This window comes from Petaurus breviceps, unplaced genomic scaffold (assembly GCF_028583685.1).
Source record: "Petaurus breviceps papuanus isolate PSGF00001 unplaced genomic scaffold, PetGlider_PUasm1.0 688, whole genome shotgun sequence".
Lineage (NCBI taxonomy): Eukaryota > Metazoa > Chordata > Mammalia > Diprotodontia > Petauridae > Petaurus > Petaurus breviceps.
Genome location: NW_027186457.1, coordinates 9,083,364 through 9,101,804, shown reverse-complemented (window position 1 = coordinate 9,101,804; position 18,441 = coordinate 9,083,364). Strand labels below are relative to the sequence as shown.

General features: G+C 40.2%; 2 protein-coding genes across 5 annotated transcripts in view; one reads left to right on the top strand and one right to left on the bottom strand.

Annotated features, from left to right (window-relative positions):
* Positions 1–16,535, top strand: part of COL4A4 (collagen type IV alpha 4 chain) — a 152,111-nt gene extending 135,576 nt beyond the window's left edge. The window contains exons 44-48 of the mRNA XM_069104553.1: positions 1,085–1,213; positions 8,988–9,104; positions 11,770–11,958; positions 12,863–13,149; positions 14,001–16,535. Coding sequence (XP_068960654.1) covers positions 1,085–1,213; positions 8,988–9,104; positions 11,770–11,958; positions 12,863–13,149; positions 14,001–14,264 — 986 coding nt within the window. The 3' untranslated portion in view covers positions 14,265–16,535. The remainder of the gene's footprint in view (positions 1–1,084; positions 1,214–8,987; positions 9,105–11,769; positions 11,959–12,862; positions 13,150–14,000) is intronic.
* RHBDD1 (rhomboid domain containing 1) overlaps positions 1–18,441 on the bottom strand; it is a 220,733-nt gene that overhangs the window by 19,388 nt on the left and 182,904 nt on the right. The window lies entirely within an intron of this gene.

Below are 18,441 nucleotides of genomic sequence, written 5' to 3'. Positions count from 1 at the left end.
AAACCCACCAGCCTCAGCTTTCCTGATAGTAGGGGTCATTGGCATTTGCTGCTATACCTGACCGTGGTCTTAAATTTTAGCAATAATTATACTCAGCTTGGTGATGTCTGGATAATAATTCTGCCTCACATTTGTGCTATGCTTTCCACAAGGGTTTTTAGATCACTTTCCCATCTTTTATTTGATTCTCACAATGACCATATAAGCAAAGGAAACATTTTTACCCTAATTTTATAGAACAGGGAACTGGAAGAAGGTTGATGACTTCCCCAAAGTAAACCAATGAGGGCTGGTGATAGGACTGGAATCTAGATCTTCTGAGTCTTGGGCCAGTAACTTTCCCATGATTACCTTGCAATATACTCTCTTAGAAGGTAACTATTCATTGTCCTAATAGCAAAGACTGCATAACCAAAGGATTTTTAAAAATACCTTATTTCAATATGTGTCATTTAAAGGCTACATACTCAGTGATAATCTTCCTTATTAATAAATGGGTTGTATTTTAAGCTGTCTAAAGAAACATAAGCAATTATTACTCAAAACAAAACAAAAACATATAGATAGATATTGGTATCTATCTATGTATCCATGTATCTATACCCAGTCCCCATCAACATCCTTTCCCCTTAAAAAACTATGAAGTGGTAGAATGAAGCTTTTAAAACAAGATATTCTAAATGTAACTGAAAAAAAATTGAGCCTTGGGAGATCTTGAAATTCTCACCCATCAGAATAAATTAAACCATGCAGACACACCAGATTCAATTTTACAGTAATGCATTAGGAAGACATTTGAGCCAGCTTCGGAGGCTGGCCAGATTCTATCCCATTGCCTCTTGCAGCTGGCGCCACAGTGAAAAGTGGGGAGGACTTGGGCATGCTCTGAGGCTCACCAAAATCTTGTAGTATCCCCCTCCCTGAAATACCTCATACATCTAAATCCATTAGGCAGGCATGTCCTACATGATATGTGGAATGTTCTCATTAAATTCAAACCTAATATCATTGATTATTAAACAACGAAGACAGTGCTTGTCCATTTGTATGTGGCTTTATGAGAGAATTTTCTCCCATGTTTCAGGTGAACCTGGACCACCTGCAGACACTTCTTCGTGCCCCAAAATCCCAGGACCTCCAGGAGTTCCAGGCCCAAGAGGAACAGAAGGGAAGATGGGGCACCCAGGGCAACGAGGTCCTCCTGGCTCACCAGGTAGTACTGATTCAAAGACTGCTCATGATTATACTGTATCAATCAAAGATGGGGAAACAAAGGATTCAGCTTTGAAGTAATCATAGGAAGAGGCAGCTGGGTGGTCCAGTGGATAGAGGGCTAGACTTGGAGTCAGGAAGACCAAAATTTGAATCCTACCCAAGATGCTTACCAGATCTCTAACCTTGGGAGAATTACTTGATCTCTGTCTACCTCAGTTTCCCCATGTGTAAAATAGGGATAATAACAAGGTCACTGTGGGAGTCAAATGAAATAATGTATGCAAAATACTTTGCAAACTTAAGGGGTCATGGGGTCACAGATTTAGAGCTATAAAGGATTGTAAAGGCCGTGGACCCCATCCGTTTGTCTTACAGATGTGACTCCTTGGTGGTGCAGTGGATACAGCCCTGGGCCTGGAGGAAGGAAGAAATGAGGGCAAAGCTAGCCTGGGCAACCCAGGGCAAACCACTTCACCTCTGCCTGCCTTGGTTTCTTCATCTGTAAAATGGGGACAATAATAGCACCCACTTCCCAGAGTCATTGTGAAGCTCAAATGAGATAATATCATAAAGCACTTAGAATAGTTCCTGGTACATAGCAGGTGCTATATAAATGATATTGTTACTATTATTGTTATTATTGTTGTTGAATATTTGAGGTGGGATTCGAATCTAGGTCTTCTTGACTCCAGGTCCATTGTGCCTCCCAGAGAAGGCCCAGACTGCAAGTTCAGTGCTTCACCACTTATTATTAATGTTATTATTATTCCTAGTTAAATGTACCGCCTTGTGGCATCTCTCCTACTCTTCCTTTTTGAACTGTTGTTGTTTAAACTGTCAAATGCTCAAATATTATCTCTGCAACTAGACATCAAGCTCAAGAGAAAAGACTATTTCTTATACACTATTGTATTGACTAGAGTCCCCAGCACTGTGCTTTATGCATAGTAGGTGCTCAATATATATTTGCTGTTTAGATTTTTAGAAAAACCAACCACACTGCACTTTAGACCTGAAAATTCATTTTAGATAAGTCATTGGGGAGGGTAGACTAGCAAAAGAGCCATGGAAAGGGACAAAGAAGGAAATAACTCAATTTAATTTAACAAACACGTATTAAGTGCCTGCAATGGAAAAAGCACAGTGTCTAGGTATCAGGGGTACAAAGAAAGGAAAAGAAACACCGACACTATGCCCTCAAGGGGTTTACTGAGAAAGTAGAACTTAAGACTGGGTGATTTTCCTTTCTTGTTCTCAATCCTGTCCTAGAATATAAGGACAGAGATGGGAGAATGGGCTGTGCACCAAATGAGATGCTTCAATGTTGAGCAAAGAATACGTACATATGTATGTATGTATAAATATATATGTATGTATGTATGTATACACACATTTATTTATGTATTTATTTTATATCGTCTGAAATTTGTACAATAGCTGCTTCCAGGGTAGCTTCCCCAACTTCATCCTGAAGCTCAATGATTCTTCCAGGAATATCATCTCCCAAGTGGTCCCACTTGCCTTAATTTCCTCCAGCCTCACAGACATGGAGGAAACAATGAGGGAGTTCGAGGTGATTAATTCAGAGGTTACTGGCCTCCTCAGACTAATTTTCACAGCACAGCCGCCTCCTAATAATCCACGTGTGAATTACCCAAATGGGCACCAAGGCCATTTCCGCTTCGGCTCCCCCTGAAGCACAGCTGTGCCTTTGGCTCCCTCTGGTCCCGAGCCAACGTCATTGGAAGTGTAACTCAGTTCTAGACCACCTGTTTCTCTCATCTTCCCATCACCCCAAGTGGCTAAGCTGGGATCATCAGGAGATGCCTCTCTCTGTTGGAACGTCAGCAATATTTGAGAAGCATCCAGTTTCTTCCCATTCATTGGGGCCCTTGGGATATTTTTCCTGCATTTTTGTGCCCCCCCTTCTCCCATCTAAGCTATTTCTGCCATATTGCCCATCCATGGACATAGATAATTGGAAGCTTATTAACTTCCTTTTCCAACACACAGTGCTAGTGATTAAGCCAAAAGTTGTTTTGTTTTGTTTTTTCTTTTCTTGGAATTCTCTCTGTAACTTTCTGATTTTGTAGATGCATGGAGAAATCTTTTGTTGTTAGTGTAATCTGCATGATCTTTCTCCTTGAGCAGTCCCTGTGTTCAGTATATAATTTATACTTCTCATTTCATTAAGTGAATTTCTGAGGCTCTTACGTTTTTCTTAGGATATATCATATATGGTGCCTCTGAAGCATAACTGCTTTTTTATATGCTAAAAATACTTAATGCCTTTAAAAATATATTCATACTCTGTGCTTGAATATCACCTTCATTTATAAATATATCCCTTCTTTCTTCCCTACCCAAGGAGCAATCTCTTGTAAAAAATTAAATTAAAAAGAGGGACAAAAGGCAGACAAAATTAACCAACACATCAACTGAGTATGCAATGTTCCATGCCCATAATTCCTTGCCTCAGCAGAGGAAGGAAGGGACATTTTCCTTTCTTTTCTCTGGGGCCAAGTTTGGTCCTTATAATGATAGTGTTCAATTTCAGTTTTCTTTTTTTGTTCTTAATGCCTTCAAAGTATCTACCATCATGGACTCCTCTGAGATTTCATGGTAGAGTGAGAGAGGCAATGACTGTGGAGTTAAAGGATCTGGATGGAAAACCCACATCTTCCATCTCAGTGTCCTTGGGCAAGTCACATGAGCTCTTGACCTTAGTTTCTTCATCTGTAAAATGAGGGAAACGGACCTTCAGAGTCCCTTCTGGGACTAGATTCGTTTGGGGCCTAATCGGTGACAGTCCTCCCATCTTTGCACATTTGTCATGACTGTCCCCCATGCCTCAAATATATCTTCTCACTCCTACCCCATAGAACCCCAAATTTCCTTTAAAACTGAGCTTACCTGCCATCTCTCTCCTTGAATCCTTTTCCTCTTTGTCCTATCTGCTAGTCCCCACCCCCACGTCCCCAAAGGTCTAATCCCTATTTTGAATATTTGTATGTGTGTGTATATATATATTCTCTCCCCAATGGAATGTAAACTCCTTGAAGGCAGGGACTGTATCATTTTTATCTTTGTATCCCCAAAACCTAGTACACTACGGACACATATAATAATAGCTCACATTTACATAGCACACATGGGCTAAATCTGAATGACTATTTAGAGATTTGTAACAGAAACTTTATTAAAAACACTAGGATTGGCTGTATCTTATGAATAATGTAGCACCTACTATGTGCTAGGCATTACTGTTCCAAGTACTTTATAATTACTATCTCATTTGATCCTCACAACAACCCTGGGAGGTAGCTGCTGTTATTATCCTCATTTTACAGATGAGGAAACTGAGGCATTGGTGGTGACTCTGACCACTCAGCTAACTGTCTGAGACCAGATTTAATTCAGGTCTTTCCGGTTCTAGGCCCAGTACACTATCCAATGTACCACCCAGCCACCATTCTGGCTGGCACATATCGACCCTAGGATCCTGTGAACAATATCCCTCTCCCAACTGTACCTGTGAATTGCCCTTAATTCCTAGGTGGTCAGAGAAGCTGGGGTATCTGTTCCTATGGTGAAGGAATCTGACTGCTCTCATTTTGAAAAGAAAGCTGCTTTCATGTAAGCTCCTAAATCCTGGCAGCTCTCTGTTTGTTTTTGCCTCTTTTCAAGCCAGGCCACTTGACTCTCTCAAAGAAGATAATCACATGTCACGCAGGATGGCTGCTAAATGTTATTTCACTCTATTAAAAACCCCCAACCCATCACAGTTCTCGTCACTGCAGTGTGAAGAGCCCAGCAGACAACTCAGATGAACAGGGACCCTTTTCCCTGTCTCTAAGGCAACATCCTCAGCCTGACAATTTTCTTTCTGTCTTTCCCTGAAGGGAACAAAGCCCACATTATAACATCTGGTGTGGGAACTTTTCCCCAACTCCATAGATAATGAGCTCTTCAAACAGAAAGCCCACCTGCTGCCTCCGTAATAACACAGGGAAATGGGTCAAGCCCGTTCCCTTCTTGGACTGTTCAGGGCTGAGACACTGATCCAGAAACATGCACGTCCTCCAGGTGCCATGGCTGGGGCAACACAAAAACCCTTGGATATGGACGATGCTTGGATAACCAGGGAATCTACCATCCTTTCCCCTCCCACCTACGTCTTTGTCTCAAAGTAAATGGAAATTGTATATTATGTGAGTTCAATGAGCATCTTCAGCCCACAGGGCCTCACCTGCTGCTCCCATACATCCCCTGACTCTTTGCCTTTACCCCTAGGTCTGCAACGCCCTCTTTCCTTCCCTCCACGTTGAAGAATCTCTGGCTTTCTTTAAGGTTTAGCTCAAGTGCCAGTTTTACCCTAGTGGTTCTGCCCAGCTGTGAATGTTCCACCGCCCCCCTTCCCCAAATTACCTTGCATTTTTTCTGAATATATGTTGTATATACTTATGTTTATATATGTTGTTTCCTCCAGCGTAATGTCAGCCTCTTGAGGGCAGCGATCCTTGCATCTGCGTTGCCAGTAGAAGTAACTTGATATGGCAGATAGAGAGCTGATCTTGAGGTCAGGAATCTTGGGTTTGAGATCCACCTCTGACACATATTGACTTTGTGATCCTAGACAAATTACTTAAAACTGTCAATGTTCTGCTCAACTCTGTAAAATCTGTAAGTTGCAGAGCACATGATGAACTACACTGGTAGTGGGAATTTCCCCACCCAGAAGTTCCCTATCCAATCTCCATCACCTAACTCAGTACCTGGGACTTCATGGGTACTTAGGATATGCTCATTGAATTAAGTTGAGTAGAACAGATCTTCATATAATGCAGGTAAGGGAGATTGTTGCTGTTTTTTTTTTTAACCATATCTACTGAAAAAGGGGCAATGTTAAGGAAACAATTTTCTAATTTTATTGAGGGGAGCACATTACAGTATACATACAAGGCCTGTTGTTGTCTTCATTCTTGAAGAAGACCATGACATCAGGGAAATGACTTGCAAGTGAACTGGATTTAAGTGAGGAGGATTGTGCAAAGTCACCAGCCTCACTTTCTCCTCCAGAGCCATCTGGGTCCAGTGGCAAGATATAGTTCAGGACGACTGGAGATGGCCCCACCACATAAGGCACTGTACTGACAAAAAAGGAATTAATATAACCTAGTGGGAGATACTGGACATGCCCAAAACAAGCCCAGAAAAATAAAACAACCAATAGGAAGGAATTCCAAAAAACTGCAAAGGAAGAGATATATGGTGGCTAGATGATCTCTCTTACTCTGCTCTTAGCCATTTTGGATAGTCACTCTCTATTAGTCCTTCCTTATTTTTTCCTCTCCATTCCAATGATTCAAAGCAATGTCTCCTTAGTATTCTCCATAGCAGTGAATCCAGAAATGAAACAAAAGTTGAGAAGCTTTATCTTCTTTCTGTTGTCAGTTACCACTGCCCCAACCACTCCAAACATTGGTCCTGTCCATTTTTAGGATCCTCCTCTTTTCCCCAGAATAGCTCACAAAGACTTCTTGCTCTTAGGTTTTTCCAGGGCCAAGTAGAGCCAAACTGAATAGCAGGTTTCAATTTGCCAACGTTCTTCCTAAAATGTGACATCCACAATTGTCACCCTTATAGATGATGGTTTTGCTCTTATCTCATTTCTGAACCATTTTGGCATTATTATACTCCCTACTTACCAAATTCCTGATTGCACTAAAAATGTGTTTCTTTCTTCTAACTGCTTCCACCCAGAGTGTGCTCTCAACCCCTCTTTAAGGCTCATCCCTTGACCACCTCGATCCCTACATCACTCTCCTGCCCCATATAATTTACCTCTGCTCTCTACCTTCCTAATTTCTCATTCCTTATTGTTCAATAATAATGGACATTTACACAGCTCCTTGGGTTTGCAAAGCCCTTTACATACATTATTCATTTTGCAGAGTTAAATTAAGCGCTCTAGTTATAATTACCCCATTTTGTAAATGGGAATAGTAGAGTTCCACCCTTCAGTTTCAGACCTATATCCTCTTAGCCCCATCTTCAAATTCTCTCTGAACCTTTGGATTAGCTCATTTTCCCAACTTGGCCCGGCCCATCACACTTCCCTCTTTATCATTGTTTATGCCTTTTTCCCATTGCCTAATTCATCTTCTCATCATTAATTTATCCATGTGCTCACTGGCATCATCTCCATGACCTGGTCTTTGTCCCATAGCTCTATAACCCACACTTCACACCATTCCTGGTGTGGAGATTACCACTGATTTTAATTCATTTAACAAACACTTGTTAATCACCTACCATATGCAGACATGCTGTTAGGTCCAAGGGAAGGATCAGAGTTTAGATAAGGTTGGATCTTGTGGAGTTGTATAGTCAAATCATTAGAATACTTGTTTTACATGATGAGTGCAATATAGTAAGTGCTTGAAACATGCTTGCTGATTGATTGATTGCCAAACAAATTTTAGCATGAGGATTCAAGAGTGGGAGCTTATTATGGAAGATTTAATGGAGGAAGTTGGAAGGCAGAGCACCCAGCCTAGATCATGAAATTGTTGCACCTTAGTAGGATTTGCTTTTGGGGAATAGGAAGGAAGGGATCATGTTCCAACTCTGAAACATGAAGTCAACAGAAACACCTTGTCTGAGATCATTAGGAAAAGAAAGATAGTACTTTTCACTTCTTCACACATAAGAAGACATTCATTGTGTTTGACCCAGTATAGCCCTTTTGCAGGACATAGCCATACCTTTGTTCAGAGTCTTTGATGGAGATTTTGAACCCCTTTGTCATAGCTTCTAGGAACCCAGGGAGACCTCCATGCCAAGCTGAGTAATCAGAGTAGAACTGGAGGGGTGGATTACTTGAATTACTTACTTGAAAATGAAAGAGAGACAGAAGAAGAAAGAAACACACACACACATACCAACTTTTTAAACCTCAGGGGAACATTTGCTGAAAGTATTTTTTATCCAAACATGACACTCATGATCCAACATATTTTAAGGAATGGGATTAACCAACAATGACTAGCTGCATGTTTTTTTGCTTAATTAAGGACCAAAGTCAATAAATAACTTCAATGACATAATATTTAAATTCTTCTTGAGGCATGTGAAATATTATTAGTATCTATGAATAACAGTTTTTTACATTTTAACCATCCTATTTAAATAATTCCATTCAGCATGAAATAATTAATTGTCTGCTTTGTATAAGGCGACTTTGCTAAATGCTAGGAATACAAAGACAAAAAAGAAATAGTCCCAGCTGTCAAGCAGCTTAAATGAAAGATACATTCACACAGTGAGTCAAACACCCAGTCCACCTAAATGCTTGCCTCTAAAATTCTTAGCTCTATACTTTGGGTCTTTTTTTAAAAAAACATAGACTTCTATAAATTCTATTTAAAATTATGTAATTTTTGGTTTAATTCACATAGAAAGTCCTTACCTATCAGATGAACTGTATCATAAGGTGATTTTTATTATAAAATAAAAATGGATTTATTTTAAAAAAGATTTAATGGAGGAAGTGGCATTGGAGTTGGACTAAAGACTGGCTAAAGAAAGGTCCAGTAGATGAAGTGGGGACAGAGGCAATGGAAATGGGTTACTGGGTTTTTCTTATTAAAGTTTACATGGGAAAATATGAGACTTGAGCAGGGTGTGGCCAGGTATTCAGGACCACAGAAGGTTTGTACTTCTGAACTTTATTTAAGACAATATATAGACTAAACTAAATTGCTATGCAGGACGCAAAGGTGAGCAAGGTATGGATGGCCAAAGAGGTTTGGATGGTGGTCCTGGGCCTCCAGGACCCCCCGGAGACAAAGGGGTCTCAGGAGAAGAAGGCTGTGCAGGTACACCAGGTAAGGACCACTTTGACTATGAAAGTCGTGAATATGAGTTGTCTGAGCTATTCTATGGACCTCTTATGATACAAGTAGTTTTCCAGGGTTGGATTTTCTCTAACTTAATAGAAGGGAGCCAGGTTTCGATAACAAAACAAGGATGGATCTCCCCAAATTTCACTTGATACTAAACTACCATGAAACCTTATCAAAGAATTTTCTGAATCTAGTGCAGTGTTTAGCAAGCCTGGAGATGGTCTGTCTTCAACCTCAGTCACTCTTTAGTTTTACCACATAATTAAAACCCAATTCATTTGGCATTGTCTGCAGTGATGTTCCCTAAGAAATTTGGCTAAAAGCTATTGGAAGGTGATGCTTAAGAAGTGACCATCGCCCAGCACTCTCCATGCCTTTCTCAGTCCCCCTGGCTCCCAGTTTCTGGTGCTTATTAACATCTCAAGTTTTTCTTAAGTATTAAAATATTCCTTGGAGCAAACATAGAACACAGGAGTCTTTTCTGAGTCAGAATGAAAATATATGTAGTGAAAATTGGGGAAAAAAAGCTTTTAAAGTATGAAACATGAGGTATTACTGTGCTTTTTTTTCCCAAACAGGATAATTGTATGATTATGCCGGTAAGCCAACTGTTTTAGCTTTCATATTTTATTCTTATTAATATAGTGCAGCAAAACATAGAAGATAAGACGGCTAGCATTGGAACAAAGAAAACTTGAGTTAGGGGAAAGAATAGGGGCTCAAATCCCACCTTTGATGCCTCCTAACTGGGTGACCTTGGCCAAGTCACTAAACCACCTTGGGTCTCAGTATCCTCATCTCTCAAATGAGGGAGCTGGACAACATGACTCTTGGGTCTCTTCTAGCTCTGGAGCTATGACCACGTATTAGCTGTGTGACTCTAGGAAATCATTCAACTTCTCAGTGAATCCATGAACTCTCTAAGATCACAAATTACAAAGGAATTGCCAGTCTGTATCAGTGGAAGAAATATGCTGTGATGACATCATGGGTCTAAACCAAAATGTGTGTGTGTGAGTGAGTGTGTGTGCATGTGTGTGTGTGTGTGTGTGTGTGTGTGTGGTGTTCTATCATACCAAACCAACACCTTTGGTGGTTTCAATGGGCAAGATGGCACTGGTGAATTCAAAATCAGAAGACCTGGCTTTAAGTCCTGGTTCTGATGTTTTATGACTACATAATGGGCAAGTGCCCTCAATTCTCTAAACCTCATTTTCCTCAAATGTAAAATGGGAAGACAGTGATGGAACTCTCAGCCTCACAAAGTCATTATGAAATGGGGGTGGTCAGGTGGCGCAGTGAGTAAGAACGCCAGCCCCAGAGTCGGGAGACCTGGGATCGGTTCTGGCCTCAGATACTTAACACCCACACAAAATAACTGGCTTTGTAACCTTGAGCAAGTTACTTAACCCCAATTGCTTATTTTAAAAAAAAAAGTCATTATGAAGAAAGGACTTTGTAAATGGCAATGGACTGTTTAGACATGAGCTTATTTTGTAAGCACAATCTGTGGAAGAAGCAAGAATACAAATAAAATATACCCATACCATTTTGGGTATTTGGGATTAGGAACTGGGATTGCTTTTGGGATAGATGCTCTAACTCTGTATTAGGTCTCTGAAAGCAAGAAAACCACTGGAATAATCAAAGAATCACCAAGTACTCCCTATTCCTGATATTACTGAATTCCTAGGGCAGCTAAGTAGTCCAGTGGATAAAGTGCCAATCTGGTGTCAGGAAAACTCATCTTCCTGAGTTCAAATCTGGCCTCAGACACTTACTAGCCGTGTGACCCTGGGCAAGTCACTTAACCCTGTTTGCCTCAGTTTCCTCATCTGTAACATGAGTTGGAGAAGGAAATGGCAAATCGCTCCAGTGTCTCTGCCAAGAAAACCCCAAATGGAGTCATGAAGAGGTCACAATTAAACAAGTGAACTCCCACGTACAGCAGGAACTCTTGTAATAATGACTGATTAGATATTTACACATCTTCAATGAGCTAGATTGGATATATAATCTTATTATAGGAAAAGGATTTTTTACTGGAATGGTGAACTTAAAAAATTTTTTATAACTGTAAAGAAAATTGGCTTTCTTTGCGATCCTATGTGCTTTATTTTATGCTTTTAAAAACATTATTCTGGGGAGGGGCAATAGAGTTCCCCATTATGCCAAAGCCAAGTTAACAAGCATTTATTAAATGCCTCTTTTATGTGCCAGGTACGGCGCCAAGCACTAGGAATACTAAGAAAGGCAAACAGTTTCTCCCCTCAAGGAACTTACAGTCTAATTACGTCTCCTCTGTTCCACTCACTGACGATTACAAATAAGACATAGACAGGATAAAGTCAGAGGGAAGGCATTAGCATCACAGACTGGAAAAGGCTTCTCATAAAAGGTGAGACTTGACACTAAAAAGTTAAGAACTGCTTCTGTTTTTGTTCATCCTTTCTTCTCAAAGAGGACCAATGGCATCACCAGGGTGAGGTCTTAACTTGAGTTGAATGGAAAGCTCAGAGATCAGCTCTCCGGGATCATGGTGGCCATGCATTACGATAGCACTAATATGTTATATACGTGAATGAAATAGCCGTTACTTGTTTAAACATCCTAGGTTGCCTTTATCTTTTTTCCTTTATACCACAAGGTCCCCCTGGCCCGATTGGGGATCCAGGACCCAAAGGTTCTGGAACTAGATACCTTAATGGATTCCTACTGGTTCTCCACAGTCAGACAGATAAAGAACCCTCTTGTCCTGAGGGAATGCCCAAGCTGTGGACTGGATATAGTCTGTTGTATCTGGAAGGCCAGGAGAAAGCACATAACCAAGACCTAGGTAAGCAGAGTTTAAACATACACTTCTTTGTTTGAATCTGTGGATATTGATAGATGGGTGTATTTTTATAAGAATCAAATCAATTAATTTACAAAAATTTACTATAATAAACCTTTTCAAACTTTTAGTTGCACTTTGGTGTTATATTTAATGTTTTCATTTCTGTGGTTTCTTTTTGTACAATTCTTTCTTTCCCTTCCCCTCCCTTAACCTTTTCTCCTTCCCAGAAGAAATGACAAATCCTATTGGCTATCAAGTGCTATTCTGGCATACTTAAAAATAATAATGTTATGCCTACCTATAAAGTATTTTATTTAAAATAGAAAATTATTTCATGAAATGATGGGCATTGAGATAGAGTACACAGTGGTGTACACATTGGAGGCAATACCTTATGTAGTCACAAAGGAAACACATTTTGAGTCAAATTGGCAATATTTCATATCTCAGAGCCTTGATCTGAGGATGAAGCATAATGGTTTCTTGGTATTTGTTAATAGTGTTATGCAAGACAGAATAAGGTTCAAAGCAACAGTTTTTAGTATTCCCAACACTTGATCGCTTTGGAGAATACTGTAGAGAAAGGCAAAGAAGGGCATGAAATGATTTCATCCCGTCTTGTCCCTGGGATTCAGCCTGGGTCACCAGCATATTCCATGCGAGTTTAGCTGTACAATTGCAGATTTGGACCAGATGTCTTTTAGCTCTAAACATTTAAGGTTAAGACCATGGGAAAAGAATCAGTGGGCCTTACACCACAACTTCATTACCCCCAAGAATTACATCTCAGTCAAGGGCCATAGCTAGGCCAGAAATAATCCCTGGGGCTCCCCTTTCCTAAAGGTCACTTAATGTGCTGGGAATGTTCACAGAGAGAGAAACATTGGAATATTCTCATTGCTAGGTCTTGCTGGATCCTGCCTTCCAATGTTCAGCACCATGCCGTTTGCCTATTGCAACATTAACCAAGTCTGTCATTATGCCAGAAGGAATGACAAATCCTACTGGCTATCGAGTGCTGCTCCTCTACCCATGATGCCCCTCTCTGAAGATGAGATCCAAGCTTACATCAGCCGGTGCACTGTGTGTGAGGCCCCAGCTCAGGCTATGGCTGTGCACAGTCAAGATCAAGCCATCCCTCCATGTCCACCCACCTGGAGGAGCCTTTGGATAGGGTATTCATTCCTAATGGTAAGTTACATGGCACCTACATTGCCTGGGGCTTTGTAAAGCTCTCCTTCAGCTCCTTTATCCCAAGTTTAAATAGTATTTCTCTAAAATATCAGAATCAATAATCAACAAATATTTATTGTTTTTCTTTTGAGGGGGAAAGGTAAGGCAACTGGGGTTGAGTGACTTGCCCAAGGTCACACAGCTAGTAAGTGTGTCAAGCGTCTGAGGCTGGATTTGAACTCAGGTCCTCTTGACTCCAGGACCAGTGTTCTATTCTCTGTGCCACCTAGCTGCCCCAACAAATATTTATTAAGTATCTTCTATGTGCCAGGCACTGTGCTAAGTGGCAAAAGACAGCTCCTGCTGTCTTTACATCCCCTAATGGGGGATATAACATGCAAGTCAATATATACAAAAAAGCTATATATGGGAGAAATAGGAAAAAAAATTAACAGAGGGAAGGCACTAGAATTAAGAGGGGCTGGAGTGCAATTGGGGTGGGGGGGTGTTGAAGATAAGACAGAGCTCAAGAAAGCCCTGATGAGATGGCCTATTGAGATGCACAGCTGTATTGCATCTCAAGTTGATTTTTTTGTGGCTTGGGTGGGCAGAGCTCACTAATGAGCTTGTATTGCCTTTTTTGGAAACTGGCAATGCTTCTCCAGGGTGAACAACCACTTTTCCCCCAAAGTCTTCTTTTATTCTCAGCATAAGCTGGTCAGAGAGGAAAATGCCTCCTTCTGGCCAGTCCCTGTCACCCTGGGTTAGATCAGGATGTTCCTGACATTGGGTTGGGACCCTCCGGTGGTCAGCCTCTGCAGTCCCTCTTTCTGACACCTACTTTTCAGCTGTCTTTGTTGTCTGTTTAGTACACAGGGGCTGGGGATCAAGGAGGAGGCCAGTCCCTCACATCACCTGGAAGCTGCCTCGAAGATTTCAGAGCAGCGCCTTTCATCGAATGCCAAGGACGGCAGGGGACTTGTCATTTTTTCGCTAATGAATACAGTTTCTGGCTAACCACGGTGCCACCAGACTTGCCGCTCTCCTCGGCTCCTTCGCCAGACACCTTAAAACAAGGACAGGCACAGCGCCAGAAGACCAGCAGATGCCAGGTCTGCATGAAGTATAGCTAAGAGTCGTACAGCATCACTCTGCTGATGATTCATACAGACTTCCTGGGGGAAGAAGGGAGTTGGGTTAAAAGATTCTAATGGTGCTTTATTACAGGGATTTAATTTTTCAAATGATCTTTGATTTAAACATGGTTATCCTGACAGTACTGTAAGCCCCTTCTCCGTTCAGTACAGATCAAGCAAAAGCTAGGATTTGGCTGGACTCTCCATTTAGGTAGAACCCAAATATTGTTTGTCATCTTATGAAGGATGGAAGATCTGGCTTTATCAACCATGAATGCTCATTTATAGTGAGGCAAAGAAATCGCAAATGGCCTGTCTGTGCATTCTCTTAATCAGAGGTGTCTTTCATGGGTTCGTAAAATCCCCAGCAATTGAAGCTAGTTGTTCTCATACCACAGAAGGCCAATGGATAACTTTTATAGGAAAAAAAATGTAGCCCAACAGAGCCAGAAAATGAGAGTTCTTTAAAAAAAAAAATTGTACCAGTTTTTCTTCAAATCCTCATAGAATTCTTCAAGCACTTTAAAAAGGTCGTGAAACCATGATCCAAAGACACAAAGAAACCAGACCACCAGTGTTAATAGTTCACTTCCAAGGTGAGATGATCATTAGGCGGGGATGGCTCACCGTCACTGTATCCCAGAAACACATCACATTTGCATAAAAACATCAGAGAAACATAAGCCATTACCTTCTCGTTTGCATTTTTCCCTGAGAACAGAGATGCCTACTCTGACAGCCCTTTTGAAAAGTAGCAATTATGAAAAAAAAGTATATTCAATAAGGGATTAAGCCCCTAAGAGCTGTTAATGAATATGAAGATAGAGATTCATGAAAATAGACCCCAATCCACTGAAATTCCAAACAAGTGACTTCCCTGCAAGCAAAAGGGGATGGTCTGTCCTGAAGTGTGGGCATACCAATGGGGATGCCATATGAGGGGTAGAAAGTAAGGGTGCTGTACACAGAGCATCTCCTCACCCTTTATGGGAAATCCTGTCCAGTTCCTTTACATCTTATAATCAAAAGTTTTCTTTCCATGTACGTTAATGGTACCTTATATGGAAAAGTGACAGAGCCATCATTATGGAGAGAAAATTAAGGGCTGGCTTAATTAATCTTAAGTAAGCATATTCACTTAGACCAAGGTCATGCCACTGAAAAGACACAGAAATATTAATAAGTGAAAGCCACATTCTGTTAACTGCTATAGATGTTTATGCATGTATGTTATGTTTGTATGTTAAATTTTCCTTTTCCAAAATTTCTAATTCTCAAATGTCATATTTGTATAGTAAGACAAAGCAGCACTTTGACATTGGACAGATTAATATTTTCATTAAAAATTCAGAACACATCTATGTTTTAATTTTTAAATTTAGCCATTTATACCAAAGGATCCATTCTTCATTTCTCTGCAAATCCAGCATCCTAATACTAAAATCTTCAAATAATAATGAATTTCCATTTCTAAAAAAAAAAAAAAGGTCTGTCACAACAACAAAGTGTAGTTTCGAGGCTTTTGAGGAACCCAAAAGAAAGCTCAATCTCAAATCTAGAAGAAAACAACCACTATCCTCATGGCAGTGATACTCCCAAAGATTGGGGTTTAAATTATTCCGAAGAAAAAGTACCCACAAGAGAAAGGAGAGAAATCCACTCTAAAGAACTGAAGAGAAGTGTATATATGATGAAACTATTCAAAGGAGGAAGATCCCTACAGTTAGATTTGGGGATGGATGGACTTTGATACCCAGCATCAAAAATGGAAACATGGTATAAGACATCCTTGTTTTGAGGTCTTTTCTGGTTTACAGAAAAAGCTTAAATTACAAAATAAAATGTTCCAGAGCTTATGATTCCAAGTGCTTAAAAAACACCAAAGAACAACTAACAAAAACATTTCATGTGTTTGAAATGACAGCATGTTTGCTATGACTGCTCAGCTAGACACACATTTAGAGTACCCAGAATTCAATGTCAATGAAAAGATTTGTAATTAACCTTTTGTTCTCATCCCAATATTTTTCCCTCTTAAGGAAAATCACCTGGATATGTTTATAGAATTTAATTTCATAAATCATTTGCCCACTGCCAAATGGCAAGCATCCTAAAAGGACTTCAGAGCGCTTAAATACAGGCTTCTAAGTGTGGGGTAAACAGAAATATTGGCATGTCACATGTGTAGTCAAACATTTTTCCATTGGCTTTCCAACATTCTATTTCTACTTCAGATACATAAAAATAAAGTCTTAAATCATTGCTCTGTAGTATGTTTGGAATGGTGTCATTGGAATCATTCAAAACACCATTATCTTAAGGTCTTACCTTATCCTTCAAAATCAGCATCAATATCTTAAAACAAAAACTTGTGATTTTTCAGCCAGTCTGAAAATAATTCCCCAGGGAAAGGTCATTATGTATTTTTGGATTTCCTTTTGCTAATTCCCTAGATTCTTCACTGATACTTTTTTCTCTGTGGTTTAACTTTTCAGAATAATTTTTATTGATCTTTTTAAAAAATTTCACCCTCCTTCCCCCCTCCCCACCCCCACTGAACCCTCCCTTGTAAAAAGCTTTTTTAGCATTCCATTATATCGGATTTCAATTCTCCAAGTCACTCTACTGGAAAGATGACTGTAATTCCCCGTGGTGAGAATGTCATGAGGTTCTTCAGAGAAGTGAACAAAATCTGAATTGAAATTTGTATTTTGCAACCGTCATTGCTGTTCAAGGCTCAGCACTCTGCATAATGCATTTAAAAACACCAAGGCTGACTGGTGCACACACTTGAAATGCTTGAATTTTTATAGTGCTTAAATATTTAATGATTCATGAGGAAGAATGCAAAATATGTGCAATAAATTGTATCACTTTCTCTAACTTGCGGCTGTAAAATTAGAAAATCTCTTAACACATAATGTCTGCTCGGTGATAAAATTCAGCAATTGACGGTGAAAGCTGTTGTACTTCCATCTAGCAGCCTGGCTTGTCTTGTATAAAATACTATGATGGTCTCCAAAAACAACTCTGGTCTGTCTGCTCCCATATATCCCTCCCAAGCCAGAATTAGTCATTCACCTTTCACCTAGCTCTTAAAATGGTTAAGAGGGAAGATTTCATCTGTGAGAAGCCAATGATGGGGGAACAGACTCTTTCATAGGAGGAACAGGGAAGATGGAGTCACCTTGTATCTGATGAGAAAAAAGGTGGGATTTTGAAAGACCTTTGAATGGTCGCCTTATCACTGACTTATCACTGAGAAATTTCCCCAGACGCTGGGTTTCATGATTAGTTCCTCCCATCTCACAGTGTCTTGCTGTTGGCAGAGCATTTTCCTCCCATGAGCCCCCAGAAGCAGGTAGGACTGGAATGGCCAAGGTCACACAGCTTAGCCAGCACCAGAGAGTCAGGATTTCTTTTGAATTTGTATTCACTGTGCTACCTACCTAAGCACAGCTCAGCTGGGCACTTAGTGGGCTTTCAGAATGTATTTGTTAGTTCTTGATTCCCCCCCCCCCCTGCCCCGCCATACCAGCAGTTTTTCACGACAGAGTCTCCTGCTTAAAAAAGTAATAGCTAACATTTATAAAGCTTATTCTGTACCACATTTTACCTCACTTGATCCTTACAATAACCCTGGGAAGAAGGGGCTATTATTATCCCCATTTTATAGATAGAGGTTAAGTGACTTGACCCAGCTAGTAAGTCAGGCCAGATTCGAATTCACATTTTCTTGACTCCAGGCCTGGCACTCCATTCACTGCACAAGAGTTTTCCATAATGGATTCTCCTACTTCTGTCTAAAGCCTACTCCAATCTAATATAATGGATAACATTTACACAGTGCTTATACGTTCCAGGTACTGTGCTAAGCACTTTTACAATTGCGATCTTCTTGGATCCTCACAAGACTCCTTGAGGTAAATGCTATTATGAATCCCAATTTATAGATGAGGATACTTAGACAGGTTAAGTGACTCACCCAGGGTCATACAATTAGTAAATATCTGACATCATATTTGAACTCAGGTCTAACTGACTCCAGGAAGTTCTTCATCAGGAGTTCACAACATGGAGACTGTGAATTCTCGTATTATTATTTGATAACTCTTTTAATATAATTGGTTTTCTTTATATCCCTATTTAATTTGATACATTATAATACATATAT